Below are 17,579 nucleotides of genomic sequence, written 5' to 3'. Positions count from 1 at the left end.
GCTAAGCCTGTGGTGCATCCAGTGCTGCCAAGCTGTGAAACGATGCTGCTGTAAGTGTAAGCTTTATGTTTCTTAGGAAATGTTCAGGGAAGACCTGGTTGTCTTCAGAGTTCCAGATGTTGAATCAGATACCCTCCAACTATGACTAGAGAGAATTTTATCATCCTCCATCTGACTATATGGCTTCATACTGGTGTTTTGAACCACTTCCACTCAGGAATTACTTTACATCCTTATGAACGGTAGTCAGACTTCCCTAACACAACCTAATCAGTAAGTTGTGTGCCCATGAGATAGAAATGGTACAATAGTATTTACTGAGTTTCCATCTTCACCTTGCTAGCAATCCCAAGTGTGGAAGCAGGAAGGAAAAACATGCCACATGAGACAGCAAGCAGCTGTCTTACAGCCAGGCTCAGCTGTAAGCTTTAATGAGATTATAAAAGCAGTGTAAAAGGGATTAACACAAATATTGACTTGGTTCTCAGTTTCTTGACAAACTGTTCCATGCAAGCAAGGGAGTGTCATTTGCAGACTGCTATTTCTCTTCTCTAGTTAAAATCCTGGGAGTACTTCCAGTGGTAGAGCATGAACCCAGACAGGGGAAGTAACTTCAAGGGACCAGATTGACATACATCTGCATCATAAAGGTGGTCATTGATAAAGCAAAAGCAACAGAAGGGCTCTTCAGAGAAATACAAGCTAAATGTATCAGGTGGGTCCTTGAGTTGGCTTTGCTATTTTCATTCAGCTTCACTCACTTGTGAATTTTGTTCTAAAACAAATGTTTATTGAAAAACTATATCCAGAAGTTAATCAAGGTGAGAGGTGATCTGTTGGCTTTTATTTTCAACCAGCAAATTTTCAAAGAAATATGTTTCACTGAAAGAGAGCGCTGAGTGTGCTCTGCTTTCAAGACAGTGTACCAGACAGATTATTTTGCCTAATTGTGTCTTTTTTTTTCAAAATTCAGCATGAGTTATCAGTTAGGAGGCATGATCACCATTCAATGTTGGTTTTTTTTCTTTATTGCATCATTTTGAGGTGAAAACTAACACAGATGAAGAAGTATCCTGAATTCAAAGTAAAATTTGTTACTCTGTCCTATGGCTTTTACAATGAGAAGCTATAAAGAAAACTTGAATTCCCCAGAGGGAGCAAACACAGTTATCTCAGTGACTGAAAGACCAATCTGGTTTGTATGGGGTTCCTGTGAGGAGATTTTTTGTGGTACTTGGGTGTAGGCTCAGCCTGGCCTCTCTTCTCTCCCTCCATCAGAGGGCAGCTCGCAGACTCACCTTAGTGAGATATCTCACAAACTTCTCTGAAGTCTTAATTGATCTCAAGTTCACTCTTTCACACTCCCTTCAATGACTAGTTGCTGAATAGAGCATGTGATGCAGTTGTATTGTAGCTCTGTCTGAGTGGGAGCTTCCACAACAACATTGATAAAACATTTCTTCTGAAATATCAGTTCTTCCAAAACCCAATTGTCCCATCATTTCCCAGGTCTGCCAAGAGATTTGTGAACAAAAATCTGGCCTTTATTGCTATAGAGAGCAACTGCTCCCTCTTGGTCACCTATAAGCTGGTAAGCGCAGTAAAAGAAGTTATTAATTTCTGAAGCTGAAGAACTAAAGTTTGATTAAACGTCCCTTGTCCCTCAGCTTCTAGAGGCGAGATTCTCTGCTTATATTTGTATATGAATTTTCCTCAGAATTGTAACCACGGATCTGGTGGTTATTTTCTTTGTTGGTATTATTCTTGAAGGTGTTATCTGTTCTGGATTTATTTGCAGCAGCTTCAGGCAGTTTTTTCCCAAAGTCCATCTGAAAAAAAAAAAGAAAATACCTTTGTAGTTTGAAGCCTGTATTCACTGCTTTTTTCCTTTGATTAAAGAAAAATTATGAAAACAGTGAAAGAAGAAAAAAAGTGTTCATTCTGTATGCCTTTTTAATGAGCTACAAAGCCTGGGGGCGTCTGGAGAATAGCTGGCCCTGTTGCTGAGGAGGAGGAGGTGGGAAGGAGCAGCTCAGATGCTGGTGACTGCAGCACTGCCTGGTTGTTGCTCTGGTGTTGCACTGGAGGGCAGAAGCCTCAGGGGTTGTGGTGGTGGGGATGACAGCAGCAAGAGAGCTTTGAGAGTGTGAGTTCTAAAGTCCTTTTCTCTGAGCTTGGTGCAAGGCAATAGCTTGGTGAACTGTCTGGGGTGTCAAGTGCAGTTTTGTCCCAGCAGGGAGGGGGAGATCAGACCCTGTTTTGATGCCTCAGGTTTCAGCTTTTATGTTTTTCAGATTCTGTGCTGCTTTAGTGTGTACTTCTGAGGTTCATATTACGTGTTGGTAAGCTCTCTTCACAGAATAGGGAGACAAAACAATTCCTGCTCCAGCTGGGCACCAAGGACAAATGATCCAAATCTCAGCCCCAAGAGCACAAACCCTGTGGGCTGGAAAGAGAAAAACAAGCAGGATGGGACTGCAGGGGCTAAAGCTGGAATTGGACAATTAACTCCAATAAATGGAACAGAACTGATCCCAGGGAGAGACCCCGTAAGCGCTTGTGCATTTTGGGACCATTTGGGTTCATCTTGGGTGCAGCCCTGGCTGGGCTTTTGTGCTGCCCAAGGTGTGTCCATTGAGGCCTTTTAATAAATCCCTGCTTTATTTTTTATCTTTGTCCAGCCTCTGCTCTAGGTCAGCTTCCCAAGGCATTGGTTCTGTGAGCTCCTGGTTTTCCTGAGGTTTGTTTTTTGAGGGCCTGAGTCCCCATATTTGATGAAAATGGGAACAACAGGTAACTTACTCCTGACCAGGGTTTGGCTGATACCGTTTCTAGTCTGTGCTGCTTATGCAGCATCCCTTGCAGAGATTCAAGAGCAGCTGTTGAAGGCTGGTTATTTCTGTGCTCAGCCCGTGCCCTCACATGGGCACACGGCCGTGTTCCCACGGCTCCTGGGTCTCAGCAGGGCCGAGCTGATGGGGTCAGCACTCACCTCTGGGCTGTCGTGTCGCACACCGCACCAGAGGAGTATTTTGAGTCTTTTGGACCAAAAGCAAAACAGGTTGCAAACTGGCTTAATTAGCACTGGTGGGATGTCTTCTCCTTTACTAGGTCCTGCAAAAAGAAAATAGTACTGAGTCTACGGATAGCTGGGTATGAGCCTTGGGAGCCTCAGACCATGAGATGGGGGAGCAGGATCAGAGCCCACTGCCCTCTTCTGAGTCTGTCTCAAGTCATCTACTGGACTTTTTAAAAGCATTTTAACAGCCAGGTCAGTTGATGCAAAGGTATGATTGTTTATATATGTGTGTGTATATAGATGTCTGTGTATGTTTAGAACACCAACCTGTTATAAAGCTTATCAACAGCCCTGTGATGGCACAGCCCACACAGCCAATGGCACTGAAGTACAGGTAGGACAGGGAGTACCAGGTGTCTGCCAGCAGAGGCCTGTGGAGAGGTGATAGAAGCAGCCAGTGATGAGCATCAGCTGCATTGAAGTTGTTGCCTGACTGGACCAGCACAGTGCAGCTCAAGCTGCAGCTGGTGTGTCATCTGGCACCAGTCTGCACTCCCAGCCTGCCCTGTCAGTACTGCCTGCACCCCAGCTGCAGGCTGGGGGGGCACACTTGGCAAAACATAGGCTTAAGTGGTAACAATAGGAAAAATACCTCTCTGGAGCCAGCGTGGGAGCTGCTGTTAGCAGTGCCTCCGTGCTGTTAGCCAGGGTGCAGTTGAGGGTAGACAGCTGCAGAGGCATGGACTTTGTTGGTGGTGCAGGGTAAATGAAAGAGCCAGTACCAGCCCAAAAAGCCAAGCTGATCCCAACTAAGAGGCCTCCGAGAGCACCCTTGGCAAGTATAGAAAGATACTGTTAAAGATGATACATGCAAAGTGCTTTTCTGTGAATGTGAATTAGCCAGGAGTAGCTAATGATGGGTTACGGTGTAAATAAATTCTGTTCTCTCTCAACTAAGGTATAAAACATGGTGGTTTAGTGGTCTCTGTTTGTAAAAGTTGAAGCAGAAGTGTGCTTAAAGCTGTGATACAGATTTTAGTTCTACTTTTGCCAACCTTGATGGGAATCCCAATGGGGCAATATGGAATGAGCTTTTTTGAATAAAAGAAGGAAGGCAAAGCTTTTGAAATCACTCCGGGAATCCCAAGGCTGGTGCAAGTATTGAATAATATTTTCTTCTTAATGAAACTCAGGGAAAAAAAAATTTAACAAGCCTTCATGTGAATCTAATCACCAGGTATTCCACAGCTGGGTAGACTTAAATTCAGCAGGATAAATTTAGGCAGGAAAAAGGTATAAATAGATCTTGGATCCTAAGGTGCTAAATCTGAAAAGCAGCTCAAGGACCCAAACAATTTTCAGAATTGAGTTTTAACCAAAAAACACCAAGAGATTTTCTTTTAGAACAGGATTTTTGTTTGCTTACCTTCCAGTTAGCACAGGGAAACACAATTCCCAGAGTAAATAATCCCAGCATGGGTCCCCCACACATCCCATGGATGGAGAGGGAAGCCTGTGGGTGCAGAGAAGAAAGAGGAGTTCAGGGCAGCAGCTGAGGGGAAGCATGGCCAGTTCTGATTTTGATTTGTAATATTCACTGGGAAAATGGTGAGGGAGAAGGGATAGGTAGTGATTTCAGGGCACAGTTAGAGAGAATCATGTTCAGCATTGTTTCCTAGCAGTGAGTCGATAATGAAGGAGTTAGGGGATTTTTTTTCTCCCCTACTTATTCTTAGTAAAATGTCCACAGAAATGGTTTGGCTAATCTAGCAGCCACCAGAGCTGGCAGCATTATTTGCTCAGCTCGTTGCATTTTTTGTTCATTCCTATTCTGTTAATTGCGTTTCTGAAGCAAGAAATACCTGCACGACTCCTCCCAGCAGGGATGCTGCTGCAGCCATGGAAGTGCACAGGACACCGTACAGAACACCTGGAAAAGGCAAGGCAGGGAGGTTCTCAGTGCTGGGTAATGGTGGGGATGGCTTCTAGCTCAGTAGTGTCTGAGGTGACCTGCCAGCAGAGAGGAATTGGCACGTCTTATTGGGTGTTTAGAGTAGACCATTACACACCCAGCAGTGTCTTGTATGAAGTCTTGTTGGCTGTTTGGTGGATTGATATTTCTTACAGAGTAGAACAATAGCAATAAAATTAATTTAGAAGTTATGCCTCATACAGAAATGTTTCTGTTGCCTTTAAGTATCACTTTTAAAATCTGATAAATGAATTGAGAAATGATAAAACAGTATAGCTTTCTTCCCTTGACACCAGTTTTAACTTCATGGTAGGTGAAACTCTGTATGCAGCAGCCTTGAGTAAAGCCAGCCAAAACTTCTGTGTTAGCGCACCTTGGTTTCGGACATAAAAATTATCTTTCTAGGTTCAGAGTGAAAAAAACTAAGTAGTAAGTGGAAAAACAAGAAGGGAGAAGAAGCAGCTACAAAGATAGAAAATAGATGGTTTTGGTGCTTTTATTATATTTTTGAATTTTAATAGAATTCTTATAGTATTATTATGGTATTCATAAAAGGGTTATGATCTTACTGCAATAATTGTAGCAAATATCCTAAAAGTTAAAATAATGTTGGATGCTTGATATGTGGATGATATTTTGTGGAGTTTAATTTTTTGTTTTCATACTTTTTTCTCTGAAAATCTGAATAAACTGCTTATGCAATACTCTAAGTTTGACTAGAAATTATCTACTGTACTACTCTAAATAAATTACTACTATAGAGTAATATGGTAATAACTACATTAACATTCTTTTTGTGTTATGAAGAGTATTTTCCAATACTTTCAGTAGACCACACTTTTCCAAGGATTTTGAATGGTAGCTGTTCATGCTAGTCTCTATTTGTGTCTCTGCCATATGGTGCTGATGATGCTACCGAGGCTGATGTTCACCTGGAGGGTTTATAAAGTGCTACATTCTTGTTTCTGGGGGAGTCTCTCTGTGCAGTGCCCTTTGCTGCTAGAGAAATGGGTCTCATCTGGAGTACCCACACAAGCCTTTGCTGATCCATGTGCTCATCTTCTCGGATACGTTTGGGAAGCCTTTTTTGACCAAGTCTTCAAAGGTAACAGTTGCTAAAGCATTGATGCTGGCAGCTACTGTGCTGTAGGAAGGGAGAAGAATGGTAAGTAAATAGGAAGCAATATAATCTGGAATCAAGTTGTATTTCTATAGAAATTCTTCCTCTTTTTCAGCTCTAATGGTCTCCAGGAACTATATGATTCATAGCATTTTTCATATGTGCTACTTTAACTGGGGAGGTTTTTGCTGCTTCTGCAATTGCTGGGGGTTCTGCTTTGTGCTGGCATGGAACAAGATAAGAACACATCCTAACTGACCCTTCCTTTTACAAGTTTGCAAAGACCTTAAGTATAGACATGTTCCAAAATTAAAACCTTACTCCCTCACAAATTGAAGAATGTGCAGCTGCCACCCTGGTCCTCCATGAATGGCCCAACTCTTTTAGCTGGGTGAGTGAGCCTGTCTTTGGTGAATACAGTTCAGATAGACGTACTGAAAATGTTTATACCTCTGACTATGATATTGTGGTAGTTACCTGAAGTAACGACAGTTTCACCATAAGCAGCTCCCAAGAGTATTTTGGGAAGTTAAACTCAGTTTTTCTACACTTTCTTTGTATTGGTAACATTATTCTAAAATGTATTTGGGATAAAAAGATACTGGACATGTGGAGTTAGACTTTATCATAAACATAATAATAGAATTATTTAGGTTGCATAAGACCCCTAAGGTCACAGAGTCCAATTGTTTACCCACCACTAAACTAAGTCCCTAAGTGCCACATCCACATGCCTTTCAAATATCTCCAGGGAGGTAACATAATTCAACAAAGAACTATTGCTACTTCCTAGAATGTTCTAAGAGAAACAGCTGGGCTTTTTGTAGGGTTTCATATTTTGACCTCATTCTGGATCCTGAAGAAATTATCGTAAACAGCTAAAATGTAAATTCAGATTCACAAACCTTAGTGTTCCACTAAATGCACAGGCAACAAACAGTCCTGGGACTCCTGGCATCGAAGCAAAAATGTCCATAACAAAGTACGGCATGAGCTGGGATGGAAGGAGCACAAGAGCAACACAAGAAATTAATTAAGGTGATGGAAGCAAAGCATTTTATATTTATTAGCATGGTGCTAAATTCTGGTGTTGTTCTGAATAACATGGTTTCAGATTTTGAGCAAAGGGGGGATGTCTTTTGGCAAAAGTACTCAATTGAATTAATACTTCAGGAATGCCAGAATAGATGATATTGTAGCCCTGATCTAGCACCCACCTTAGTCCCTGAGTGCTGAAAGGACATAGAGCATTGCACAAAATTAGATTGTCCTGATATGTGCTGTATCTGAGCCCAAAGCAGCTCCTAATTATTGTAATGGACATCTGTACCTGATCAGGAGCAGAAATGAAAGCAGCAGTCCAAGGGTCACAGCTCTTGTAATGAGAGTACATCACCAATCCACAAAATACTGCACACACTAGGACCGTCCAAAGTCCCAATAAATTCAGGTAAAGTGCCCTAGGGCAAAAGAGGGAAACAGTTTAATGGAAGATAAATTAAAAACTGTTACAAGATATTTATTCTGAACTTTTTTTGGGCGATCTCTTAATCCCAACTGGTTATATAATTCAATCTGGCTGTATAATTCAAAGAAAGATTTAAAAAATTTAAAAAAGGAAAAGTACACCATCCCTATGCAATCAGGCAAGGATAACATTTCCAAGCCAACTCCATAGAACTGGGAGAGTCAACTAACCTCAGCACAGAATGGGCTGCACTGAGAGCTGGGTCTGTCATTCCTGTCCCTTGTAAGAACAGATTTTTGCCTGCTCCCTTTACAGCACGCAGAATATTGTCGTCACTGTTACCATGTAAAGTAACAGTCTTGGTGGTTTTTCACTGTTCCATGAAACGGATGTGGGTGACAGCGTCTGCTGGGAAGGTTGTGTGGCTGTGGGTCAGCAATCCTGCAGGTTCCGAGAGCTGCCAGGATTTGAAGAGCTCATATCATGTCTGGACATCACCTTGCACAAGATCTATTGCTAAGGCCAGTTCAGAGTGTGCTACCAGGAAGCAAAGGTTAACCCAACTTGTTACTAGTGATCTTCTCGCTGGTGTGACTTCTAAATGCTTTTCAAACACTGAATTTTCTACAGGATGAATGCACATAAACAGTCATGACTGTCAGAGAAATTAATGGGTTTACAGACAGCAAAAAAGATCTTTATATTGTGAAGATTCACTTTGTTCTTCTTTGATTCTGATTATTCTCACACTGCAGAATTTTAAGAAATTATTAAGATTTATTTTTATTTAGGTAATACCTTGTATTGTAGTGCTCCACCAAATCAATAACAACTTTTAATCCTGTATAACATAAACAGAGTTCCAATAGATATGTTTTTACAATGAGGTTGTAGATAGCACAACTTCAGTGTTGGCATCCTTGCCATACTCTCCTTCTGAGGGTTAGTTTGTCAGCCTGATCATAAACTGATAAGCTGCAAGAGATAGATTTCTCTTTTTCCTCTGCATATACTTAAGTAATTTTGAGCCAGAGGTACTAAGACTGTCAGAGTAAAATTAGCTTACTACCACCTAATGGCATCCCAATATTTATTTATCATATAAATACATGTTGTTTGTCAGTATAGATTACAAACTTAGTGTAATTCTTGATTGATTGCAGGAATAGGTTAATGACAGGTACTTACAGTTTAGCATGCCTTTCTGATTTGCAGGAAATGCATCTCTGTATTGTGGACTGATTGACTCCATAGAGCCCTAGCCAGGTAAATGTTCCCCCAATAACTATTGTCCAGAAGGTATGTCGTCTCAAAGGATCAACATCGAAGCTGGAAGAAAGAAAGAAGAGAAAGAAAGAAAGAAGCAATTAATTTTTTTATTTAAACACATTCTTTTCATCAAGAGGTAGGTGATTTTTTCAGAACTATCTGGTATGTCCTACCATCTGAATCAAAAATTCTGCATTGGTAATACTGTTTTCAGAACAGACGACATCTGATGTGTTCAGGGCTGGAAGTGTTTTACTTTTATATTGGAGCACATTGTTTTTGAGTCAGGATAAACAAATATTGTTCAGAGCTAGTCAGAGAATCACTTAATTTAGATTAGCCAAATTTATAAGGGTGCTTATGCTCAAACATCCGACCTGTGTCATAGTGTAGCAGACCTACAAGCCGTTCTGCCTGGGACTCCATCTTCTGTAAGGAACAAGGTTGCTTACCAAACTCTAAAAAAATCCAGCAAACTTTTGGTAATTATTAATAATTATTAATAATTTTATTTTACTTAATTATTAATCATAAATAATAATTATAATAGAACTTCCTTCATGAGAAATTGCTTCAGCTGCTGTGTTATCTTTGGTACAACAAAATTCTACTACTCTGCAAATCTAACTCACACAAGTATATCTTTCTGTGTCAAATGTGTAATCTTTGTAGTTCTCCTTGGCTTGGCTGGGACAGCAGATAACATTTGACCTTGCTGCTGGATTCTGTCACTGACTTGCCTTGATTAACCAAAAAATGCCCCAAACAGCCAAAGGAAGATCAGATTTCTATCCCAGTGCACTGGTGCACTATTGCCTGCTGCTGTGGTGAGCGCAAGTAAAACATAGTGTTTGTTTTAGGAATAGAAAATGAAAGATATATACAATTAGCCACTAAGATTAGCTCAGTTGACTAGAACATGGTGCTAATGGCATCAAGGTTTCATGTTTGATTGTGATTCCTCTATGGGCCATTTACTTAAGAGTTGGACTTGTTGATCCTTGTGGATCTCTCCCAACTAAGAATATTCTGTGTATGAAATTGGAGGCAATAACTGTGCTGCATTTGTAGCTGCACAAGGAAAAATGGCAAATCTCCCCTTCAGTTCAATCAAAGCAGACCTTTGATTTCTTGACGGAGTTAAGCTTTCTGCATTTGTAGCTGCACAAGGAAAAATGGCAAATCTCCCCTTCAGTTCAGCATACCTTTGATTTCTTGAAGGAGTTAAGCTTTTCTAAAGGTCAAATGCATTGCCAATAGCTGAATAGATGAGGAATGGACTTCTCGGAGTCACCAGGGTTGTTTAATAACAAGTCTGTGTATTTTTGGCTTACTGAAGGTATGATTTCTAAACACTAAATATACAGACAGGAATGGTTTGCGTTATTTGTTTCTTACTCAAATATGTTTAGCCGAGATCCTTCATGGGCATCTTCCCAGACTTTGGTTGCTCCACCATTCAGGCCAGTTCCTCGAATCAAAACCGCCACGAAGCCAGCCACCATTACAACCATTTGAAATGCATCTGTCCAGACAACAGCTTTTAATCCTCCCTGGAACAAAGAGAAACTGTACACCCCCAATCTTCTTTCCTGTTGCTCAAGTATGAAAAATGTAGCAAGACTCCTTATTTTGACAGCTCCTGAGCTGTATGTACAGCACCCAGGAAATCAGGGCTCTGTCTTCTCCCACAAAGTGCGTATTTTTGCAGGTCGGAAAATTTCACAGCCTAAATAGTTTGTCCACGGGCACAGAAGAATATTTGACTTTCAGTGAAAAGCTTTTTTTTTCTGCCTCCTTTATTTGAAGAACATGTCATGGTGTGGAACAAATGCTTAGGGAATTTTGGCCAGTTCCTACATCCCATAGATCTCCATACGTTCTCAGAACCCACAGTTAGTCCAACACAGAAAAATAGCTCCGGAAAATTTGCCATTCAGCTTCTTCCATAGCTTTCACATTTGATCAAATCAGTACTGGAGCACATAATAAGTGTTTTCAACAGGAGTGGAGTGGTATATTGAAAAAAAATCATTAGTGGCAATGAGAATGGCAATTAGTTTGTGTCCTGAGCCACAGGGCTCTGCTGCTTCACTGCAAATATCTATACAATATATCTGGTTTGGAATTTGGAGTCTCATGTTGCTTCCACTCAAAATTAAAGCTCTCTGACCTGTTGATTATCCTTCCTAGGTTTTAGCGCTTTGTTCTTAAGCACAATTTTCATTGCAGTGTTTTTCAGCCTATAATTTGTAAAAGATAAGAATCATCTTTTCAAAAGAAGACAGGGGAAGCTTATTGCCTCCTTATCTGCACTGTCTCAAGATGTCTGGTTTAAACGTGGAGACATACAGCAGGGGATTAGAGAGGATTTTTTTTCCTCCAAATAGACTTCCTTGTAACACAAAATGTGGAAGAAATTTATCTCTGTGTTCTCCACAGGAGCCATCCTTCTCTGATAGTGTGTCATGTTTAAAGGATGGTCGAATTAACTGTCTGTGTTCCATCTGTTCAGTTCTGTCTGTTACATACCAGAGTGCAATAGAAAGTGCAGACAATTCCTGTTGCAGCTACAGAGCCCCAGAGATCAAATCCAGTGACTGCGAAACCAAAGAAAACAAAATTACTAGTGAAGTGGGTGTGAGTCATCTGGAAGGTAGCAGAAGAGCTGTAATCCTTTAGCTTTAAAAGGATAGGAGTAATTACTAATTTTCATCTTTTGTGTCTGTTAGGAGCTTTCCTGGATTGTTCAAGTTTTGTAGAACTTCTGGATACTGTTTTGCATTGTTGTTTTCTTTCAAATTGAAATTAACTTTCAAGCAAAAGTAAGAATACTTGCATAAAGCAAAAATGTCATTCTGATGGGACAGAGCTTTATAAGCAATGCTTCACTTCTGTTCTTAGTCCAGAACTTTGTTTTGAGAAACCAAGTTTTTCAGAGACTCACAAAAATCCTAAGATGAAAAAACCCTCAACCTCTAAGTAAATTCCATTACCTGCATCTAAGAATGCTTTAATGCTAAAATGGGCTTCATGGAAACAAATTTCTGTGTTCATTTTGCTTCGTAAAGTTTCTTTACACAAAATGCACAAATTTTGTTCTGGCTGGTACTGAAATCTCTCCCACCAATCATAGTCTGTGAGGGCAGAAGCTATTTGTAAAGGTTCTCTTATTAGCAAAGTTAGTATGGTGTAATAATGAATGAGAACTTTCATGTGGAATTCAGCTGCATGACAGAGGAAGAAAATTGGGCGCTGTGTGAATGGTGGGATCACTCTGAATGCAGCTCAGATAACGAACAAAGAAAAGAGCCTCACAATCCCTTCCCAGTCAGTTGTGGTAAAATCAGGATTTGGGCCATAATGATTCTTGTGCCCTATGACAGCAAAATTACAGATCTCATCTATAGTGATGGATGCTTTATGCCTAGTTTGCAAATATTAGTTGAAGTTTGGGGGCAGACAGCAGAACAGCATAAGTCTCTGGCTGCAGGGAAAAGAGTTATTCCCATGGAAACCTGAATACAAGAGACAGGGACGGGGGAATCAAAGTACATAGTATGGTCTTGGATCATCAGCTTGTACTGTGGACTTTGTCAGGATGTTGGGAAATTGTTTGCTTTGAGTCTCTTCAGGTGGTACTGAGTGGGAAGGAGAGCAGAAGAGCAACCACGAGGCTCCTGCTAATGTTTGGGAGTGAGAGGATCCTGGGGAGTCAGAAATGCAGAGCTACAAGGTGAAGGCAGAAACCTTCTTACAGAACCTTTGAGAAGGGTTGGGTTTTTATAATTTTCATTACTTTTTTTACTCAAGCAATCCCTCTGGTGTGGTTATTTGGGGTAGCAGTGTAGTGCAACATAAGAACTCACCTTGGTTGAGTGCCAGTGACGGAGCATAGACCACTATTCCTGTGTAAAGAATCTGAAGGAGAAAAATCATGTATTTGAATGCTCAGTTATAAAACTTGTATTTAGAGTAGGGCTCTGAGCAAAATACTACATCTAGGGGTTTCTTTAGATCAGCTTGTATTGCATATGGCTTTCTGTTTCAGCCCTTAAAAATTAAAATCTTGTGTTTAGTTCCTTTCTGAGGGAAGTACAATTATCTGTCTTTCTATTACCTATTTCTCTACTGCTAAGGCAAGTACATGAAGAAATACCCTCATTAAATAGAAAAATGGTATCTCCAGACAACACAAATAGTGATACAGAAATAAAGTTGCATTGATCTTAGAAATTAAATTTTCATTTTTCCATTCAATCTCTTTCAAAGTAACTGACTCAATACCTTTTATGTGTGAGATCTGAGAGAACTGATGGAGAAACAAAGTATCAAAGTCACTAAGCATTCAGATCTATTGCCAAAGGTTTGGGAATTATTAAAATAGAATTAATGCAGAAGGAAATGTCTCCTAATCTCCATCAAATCCTATCTTTACATTAAATACATAAATAATGTAACCTTTCAAGATGGTCACAGCAGTGACCGTCATGGGACTGCAGCTAGCAGGGCATGTGTCCAGGATACCTTGTACAGCAGATTTCAAACAGGATAGTTCACCTCAGTGTCATGAATGGGTAACTAAACATATCCAGTGAGGCTTGACCAGCTTCTCAACAAAGACAGAATCCACTTGTTTGGGAAGAGAGAGACTTCCAGTGAACGTAATGTGACCAAGATGAGAGTACAGCACAACATCTGAGTGTTAAAGACAACTAAAATGGCATTCTTAATATTAAACAGGAAAAGTCAGGGAAGTTAGTTAAAAATACAATCATATTTCTTTTTAACATTCATAGTTCAAGTGAAAAAAACTAATAAAAAAGAGTACTCATTAAAACATCTCATTATAAAAAATGTGCTGTATGAGACTAGTCCGTGAAAATCAATGTTGAGTGAAATTAGCATAAAAAAAGTCAGTGTTGTCTTACCGTCTGGAGGATGTAAATCAATGTTGCAGCAAGACGGACAATCTTGTTAAATCTTAACTCCAAATACTAGGAAAAAGTGTAATCTCAGTAAAGTGCACATGTAGCATCTGTGACACAGTTGTTACCTTTCTGTTTGCCCCAAATGACACCTTACTGTGTAAGTAAACTTGCTGGCACTGCTGCTATGAGCAGCTAATGAGGAGAGCAGGAATGTCATTAGACAGAATGATAATTACATTTAAGAAATCAATCTTCTCATCTGTACCAGGTATGTGAAGTTCTGTATTGGGTTGCAGTAATCAGTACCTTCTTTGCGCCAGGAATAACTGGAACATCCCAAGAACGATAAAGAAATTTTAACTTCAAATGAAAGTATATTCACTCTCTACAATGAGGAAACTTGAGCTCATCTCTAGCAGAAATAGCATCGACTCCAGTAGTGACAAAAGTGGAGGTGGAGCAGATGGTGAAGCAGCAGCAAGGAGTTCCCTGGTGCAGGAGCTAAGCTGGCTTTCCCCCTTGTTCTGTCTCAGCCTAAAGCCAAATCTGCACTTCACCAATATGGAGAGACATGAAGGGAGATCTTATGGACTTCCAGGCTCAAGGATGTGGAGAGGTGTTGCCACCTTCAAAAGAATGGCAGAGGTGAGTGGTTCTCTAGACCCAAAAGCCCAGGTTTTAAGGCTGAATCACCACCTGGAATCTCTGCAGAGTCTCTCTGCCCTGTGGCAGCCCCCATGCAGGGAGGCTCTTCTTGGGCCACAGTCCCATGTGCCCCCCAGCAGGCATGGCCTTTACGAGTTTTCTTTTTTTTACAAGTCTCTAGGCTGTGCACTTTGTACTGCCAAAGCATCTTTCTTTTTTCTTTTTTTTTTTTCATTTTCTTATGCTGATCTTATGTTTTTTGCATAATAACCCCCACAGACTGCCATATAAATACATGGCTAATTTATGTAACTTGACCTATTTCTAAAAATAATGCTTCATCATCCGGTTCATGCTTAGTTGAAACTGCCCACAGAGGAGCAACCAAACTTGCAGGAGCTGACTGAAGTGAGTAAGAAGCCACCCAAATGGTCAGTAGCTGTCCTGTGAATGTGCAGGTTATAAGGGCTGCTACTGGACTGTGTTATGGAGGAAAAAATGTGTTCCAGAGAAAATGCCAGGCAAAAAACTCTACAAAATTCAGAAGTCATTAATTGCTTTTCCTAGAGAATGCTTGAATTCATTCTCCAGCCCTGACTTTCTTGTTTTCTTTTTTCTTTCTTTCTTTCTTATTTTTTTTAAACAATCCTGCCACCTTCTTTCTCTTCTTCCCACCTCAGCTACTTAGATATAGTAACTTGGCCAAAATTACCATATCTAGACTAAGTTTGAATTGGATAGTATTGAATGTTGTTCTTAAAGTCTGTCTTCCTAAACCAGAGCTGAATTCTCAAAAGACCAGAAGCATCTGGTTATGCTTAAATATTTTCCAGCTGTAACTTAATTTTGTGCTGTGTGTAAACCCGTGTCCTGTCTGTGCATATATGTGCATAAAAGGAGCTCTGACACTTAGACTGTGATTTCAAATTATGCAATATACATAACTGGTTTAAATAATGCAAATTATTTCTAAAAATAATTAATGTATCAATATATTTGTTCTGTAAAACAATGCAGAAAGCTTTGTCAAAGATTTTTCTCTAAAAAATATATGCATGATAATTAGTTATGCTAGAATAATGCCTTTATTTTATGATTTTTACTTACCTCATAAGTGCTTGTGATGCCAGATCTATAAAAAACAGGTAGAAAAAGTTCAGAAGTAAAAATGATGACAAGTGTATACGTAAGAAAGAAGAGCACAAAGGATGCCCCATAGCGATAAACCTCGGAGGGTGTCCCCAGGACTGTCACTGCTGACATGAAGCTTGATGTAAGAGAAAAAGCAATGGGTCCACATGTCATCTGCTTACCGCCCACCAAAAACTCCTTTGAAGTTTTCTTTTTCCTCTCTTTAACTGCAAAAAAGACTCCAATGCTGGCAGAGACTAAAAATAGTGCTGCAAAAACAACATAGTCCCAAGTCACGAATTTTTTTACTGCTGGAGCTACAAAGTCTGGCATTGCACCAATTGTATAATTCTCTGATGGAAGATTCTGGTTTACTGTGTCTGCTGCTCTGACCAGATTGACTCTGTTGACAGCAAAACTGAATCTTATCTGTAGCTCAGCAATGACAAAAAATAAACTGGAAGAGTGTTCAGCCAGAACACTTTTCTAATCCAGTTCAGTTCTAAGGAGTTAAAAGAAAAGGTAGCTAAGGATGAGTTAAGGAGGAATGCACTTAGGCCCAAGTACTGTGGGTGCTTCTGCCAGGCAAGCTGAAATAAGGGACTTAGCTGTGAAATCTGTAGTACAATCCCTTTTTATCTGTGATGTGTAAGTTTAAGGTTAAACATTAGCTTGGCACATTGATGATCCAACTCTTTTCTAATCACTCAGCATTTTTAAGTAATGAAATGAGAGCAATAGAGAAAAATATAAAGGGGAGAGAAAGGAAGGGAAGTTCAGTGTACAAACCTGTTGTCTCACTAGTGAGTTGATTTTCAGAGGAGCAGTTTCCTCTTGTGATTAAAAACTGATCTTGAATGCCAGCAATAGGTTTTGCAGCTGTACATTGAGGTGCTCAATGTGGTCCTGGGTAGAACCTCTGGAACTTAAGGTGGCCATAAAGAACTGAAGTGTTTAATGGTTAAAACTAAGTATGGTGCTCCCCCTCACCTGCTGTAGTTCAGCTTTGGTGTTTGGGAACCCAATGGACCTCCAGATGAACAGAAATGTGATTTGTGCTGCACTGTCTGAGGGTGAATTTCAGTTAGAAACTAATTTCTAACTGACTTCTACAGTATAGCTTCTATGGGTTCATGTGAGAAATTACTTATTCGATTTATCCATATAAAACTTTGTTGGACTTACAGGACTACAGAATCATAGAAAACCAGATTGAACAGCAGCATTTATCTTAACTATGTCTTTGGCATAATTTTGTAAACTCAATTATTAGGTTTTCCTTTTGTGTTTTTGTTTTAAATTATTGAACATTCATTTTACCCTCATTAACGCCATAACTATACATTTTCCCAAGAAGCAGAGAATTACTTGTCATCCTGAAGGATTAACTTGTACAGAGAGGTAGTGTGTGTAGTCACAACCCTGAAGGAAGGGTGGAGGGTGTATTGTGAAGAAAATTTAAAAAAAGAAATTATGTAACCTGGGAGAGCTTTAGAAAGCAGAAGTCCTTTTCTTCAGCCTTGTCCCGGTTAGGGATGGATCCCCACATCTTTTTCCTAAGTCATTGGTAAATAGAGGTGGTTTTGCTGTGTCAGTAGCATTTTAGTTTGTGTCCAGACCTGAAGTCTTGCCTGTTCCCATCCATTGCTCAGGAGAAGGACTTCTTCTTACCATGTGTGCAGTGGAGATTGCGCAATTTTATAGCTGATTTTGGTGAGACTGAGGGTGAAATTCCCCTTTTATTGCCAAATATGAGCTAAAAAAGACAAACAAAAAAGATTGCGCAATTTTATAGCTGATTTTGGTGAGACTGAGGGTGAAAGGGGAAGTTGAAATTCCCCTTTTATTGCCAAATAAGAGCTAAAAAAGACAAACAAAAACCCCAAACCAAAGATACTTTTTTAAAGGTATTGCTGCCTACAGAGAAAACACTTTTAGTCCCCGTAAGTTAAAAATATCAAGGTGCAGGTTTGGGACCAATGACCCCAAATCTATGAAAGCCAGGTTATGGATGCAGCAGTTGC

The 17,579-nt window shown here is 40.0% G+C and overlaps 1 protein-coding gene across 3 annotated transcripts; it reads right to left on the bottom strand.

The window, feature by feature from the left end:
- Positions 1–1,012: 1,012 nt before the first annotated feature.
- On the bottom strand, positions 1,013–16,149 carry SLC5A12 (solute carrier family 5 member 12). Of its 3 annotated transcripts, none has more exons than XM_039724955.1 (15): positions 15,532–16,149; positions 13,780–13,845; positions 12,718–12,769; positions 11,381–11,448; positions 10,247–10,401; positions 8,768–8,908; positions 7,442–7,571; positions 7,017–7,105; positions 6,023–6,135; positions 4,882–4,949; positions 4,446–4,532; positions 3,672–3,748; positions 3,347–3,450; positions 2,993–3,114; positions 1,013–1,829 (listed from the first exon to the last, which is right to left on the bottom strand). In XM_039724955.1, the coding sequence occupies exons 1-15, from the start codon at positions 15,886–15,888 to the stop codon at positions 1,671–1,673; spliced, it is 1,788 nt and encodes a 595-aa protein (XP_039580889.1). In that variant the 5' UTR covers positions 15,889–16,149; the 3' UTR covers positions 1,013–1,670. The 3 variants fall into 3 exon arrangements, with proteins under 3 accessions (XP_039580889.1, XP_039580887.1, XP_039580888.1); XM_039724953.1 differs by having other exon boundaries at positions 3,672–3,850; positions 15,532–15,888; XM_039724954.1 differs by lacking the exon at positions 13,780–13,845 and having other exon boundaries at positions 3,672–3,850.
- Between the last annotated feature and the right edge of the window lie 1,430 nt (positions 16,150–17,579).

Source organism: Passer montanus, unplaced genomic scaffold (assembly GCF_014805655.1).
Source record: "Passer montanus isolate IOZ18808 unplaced genomic scaffold, ASM1480565v1 scaffold54, whole genome shotgun sequence".
Taxonomy (NCBI): Eukaryota; Metazoa; Chordata; class Aves; order Passeriformes; family Passeridae; genus Passer; species Passer montanus.
Note: the sequence above shows the minus strand (reverse complement) of the source record. Positions and strands in the feature narration are given on the sequence as shown.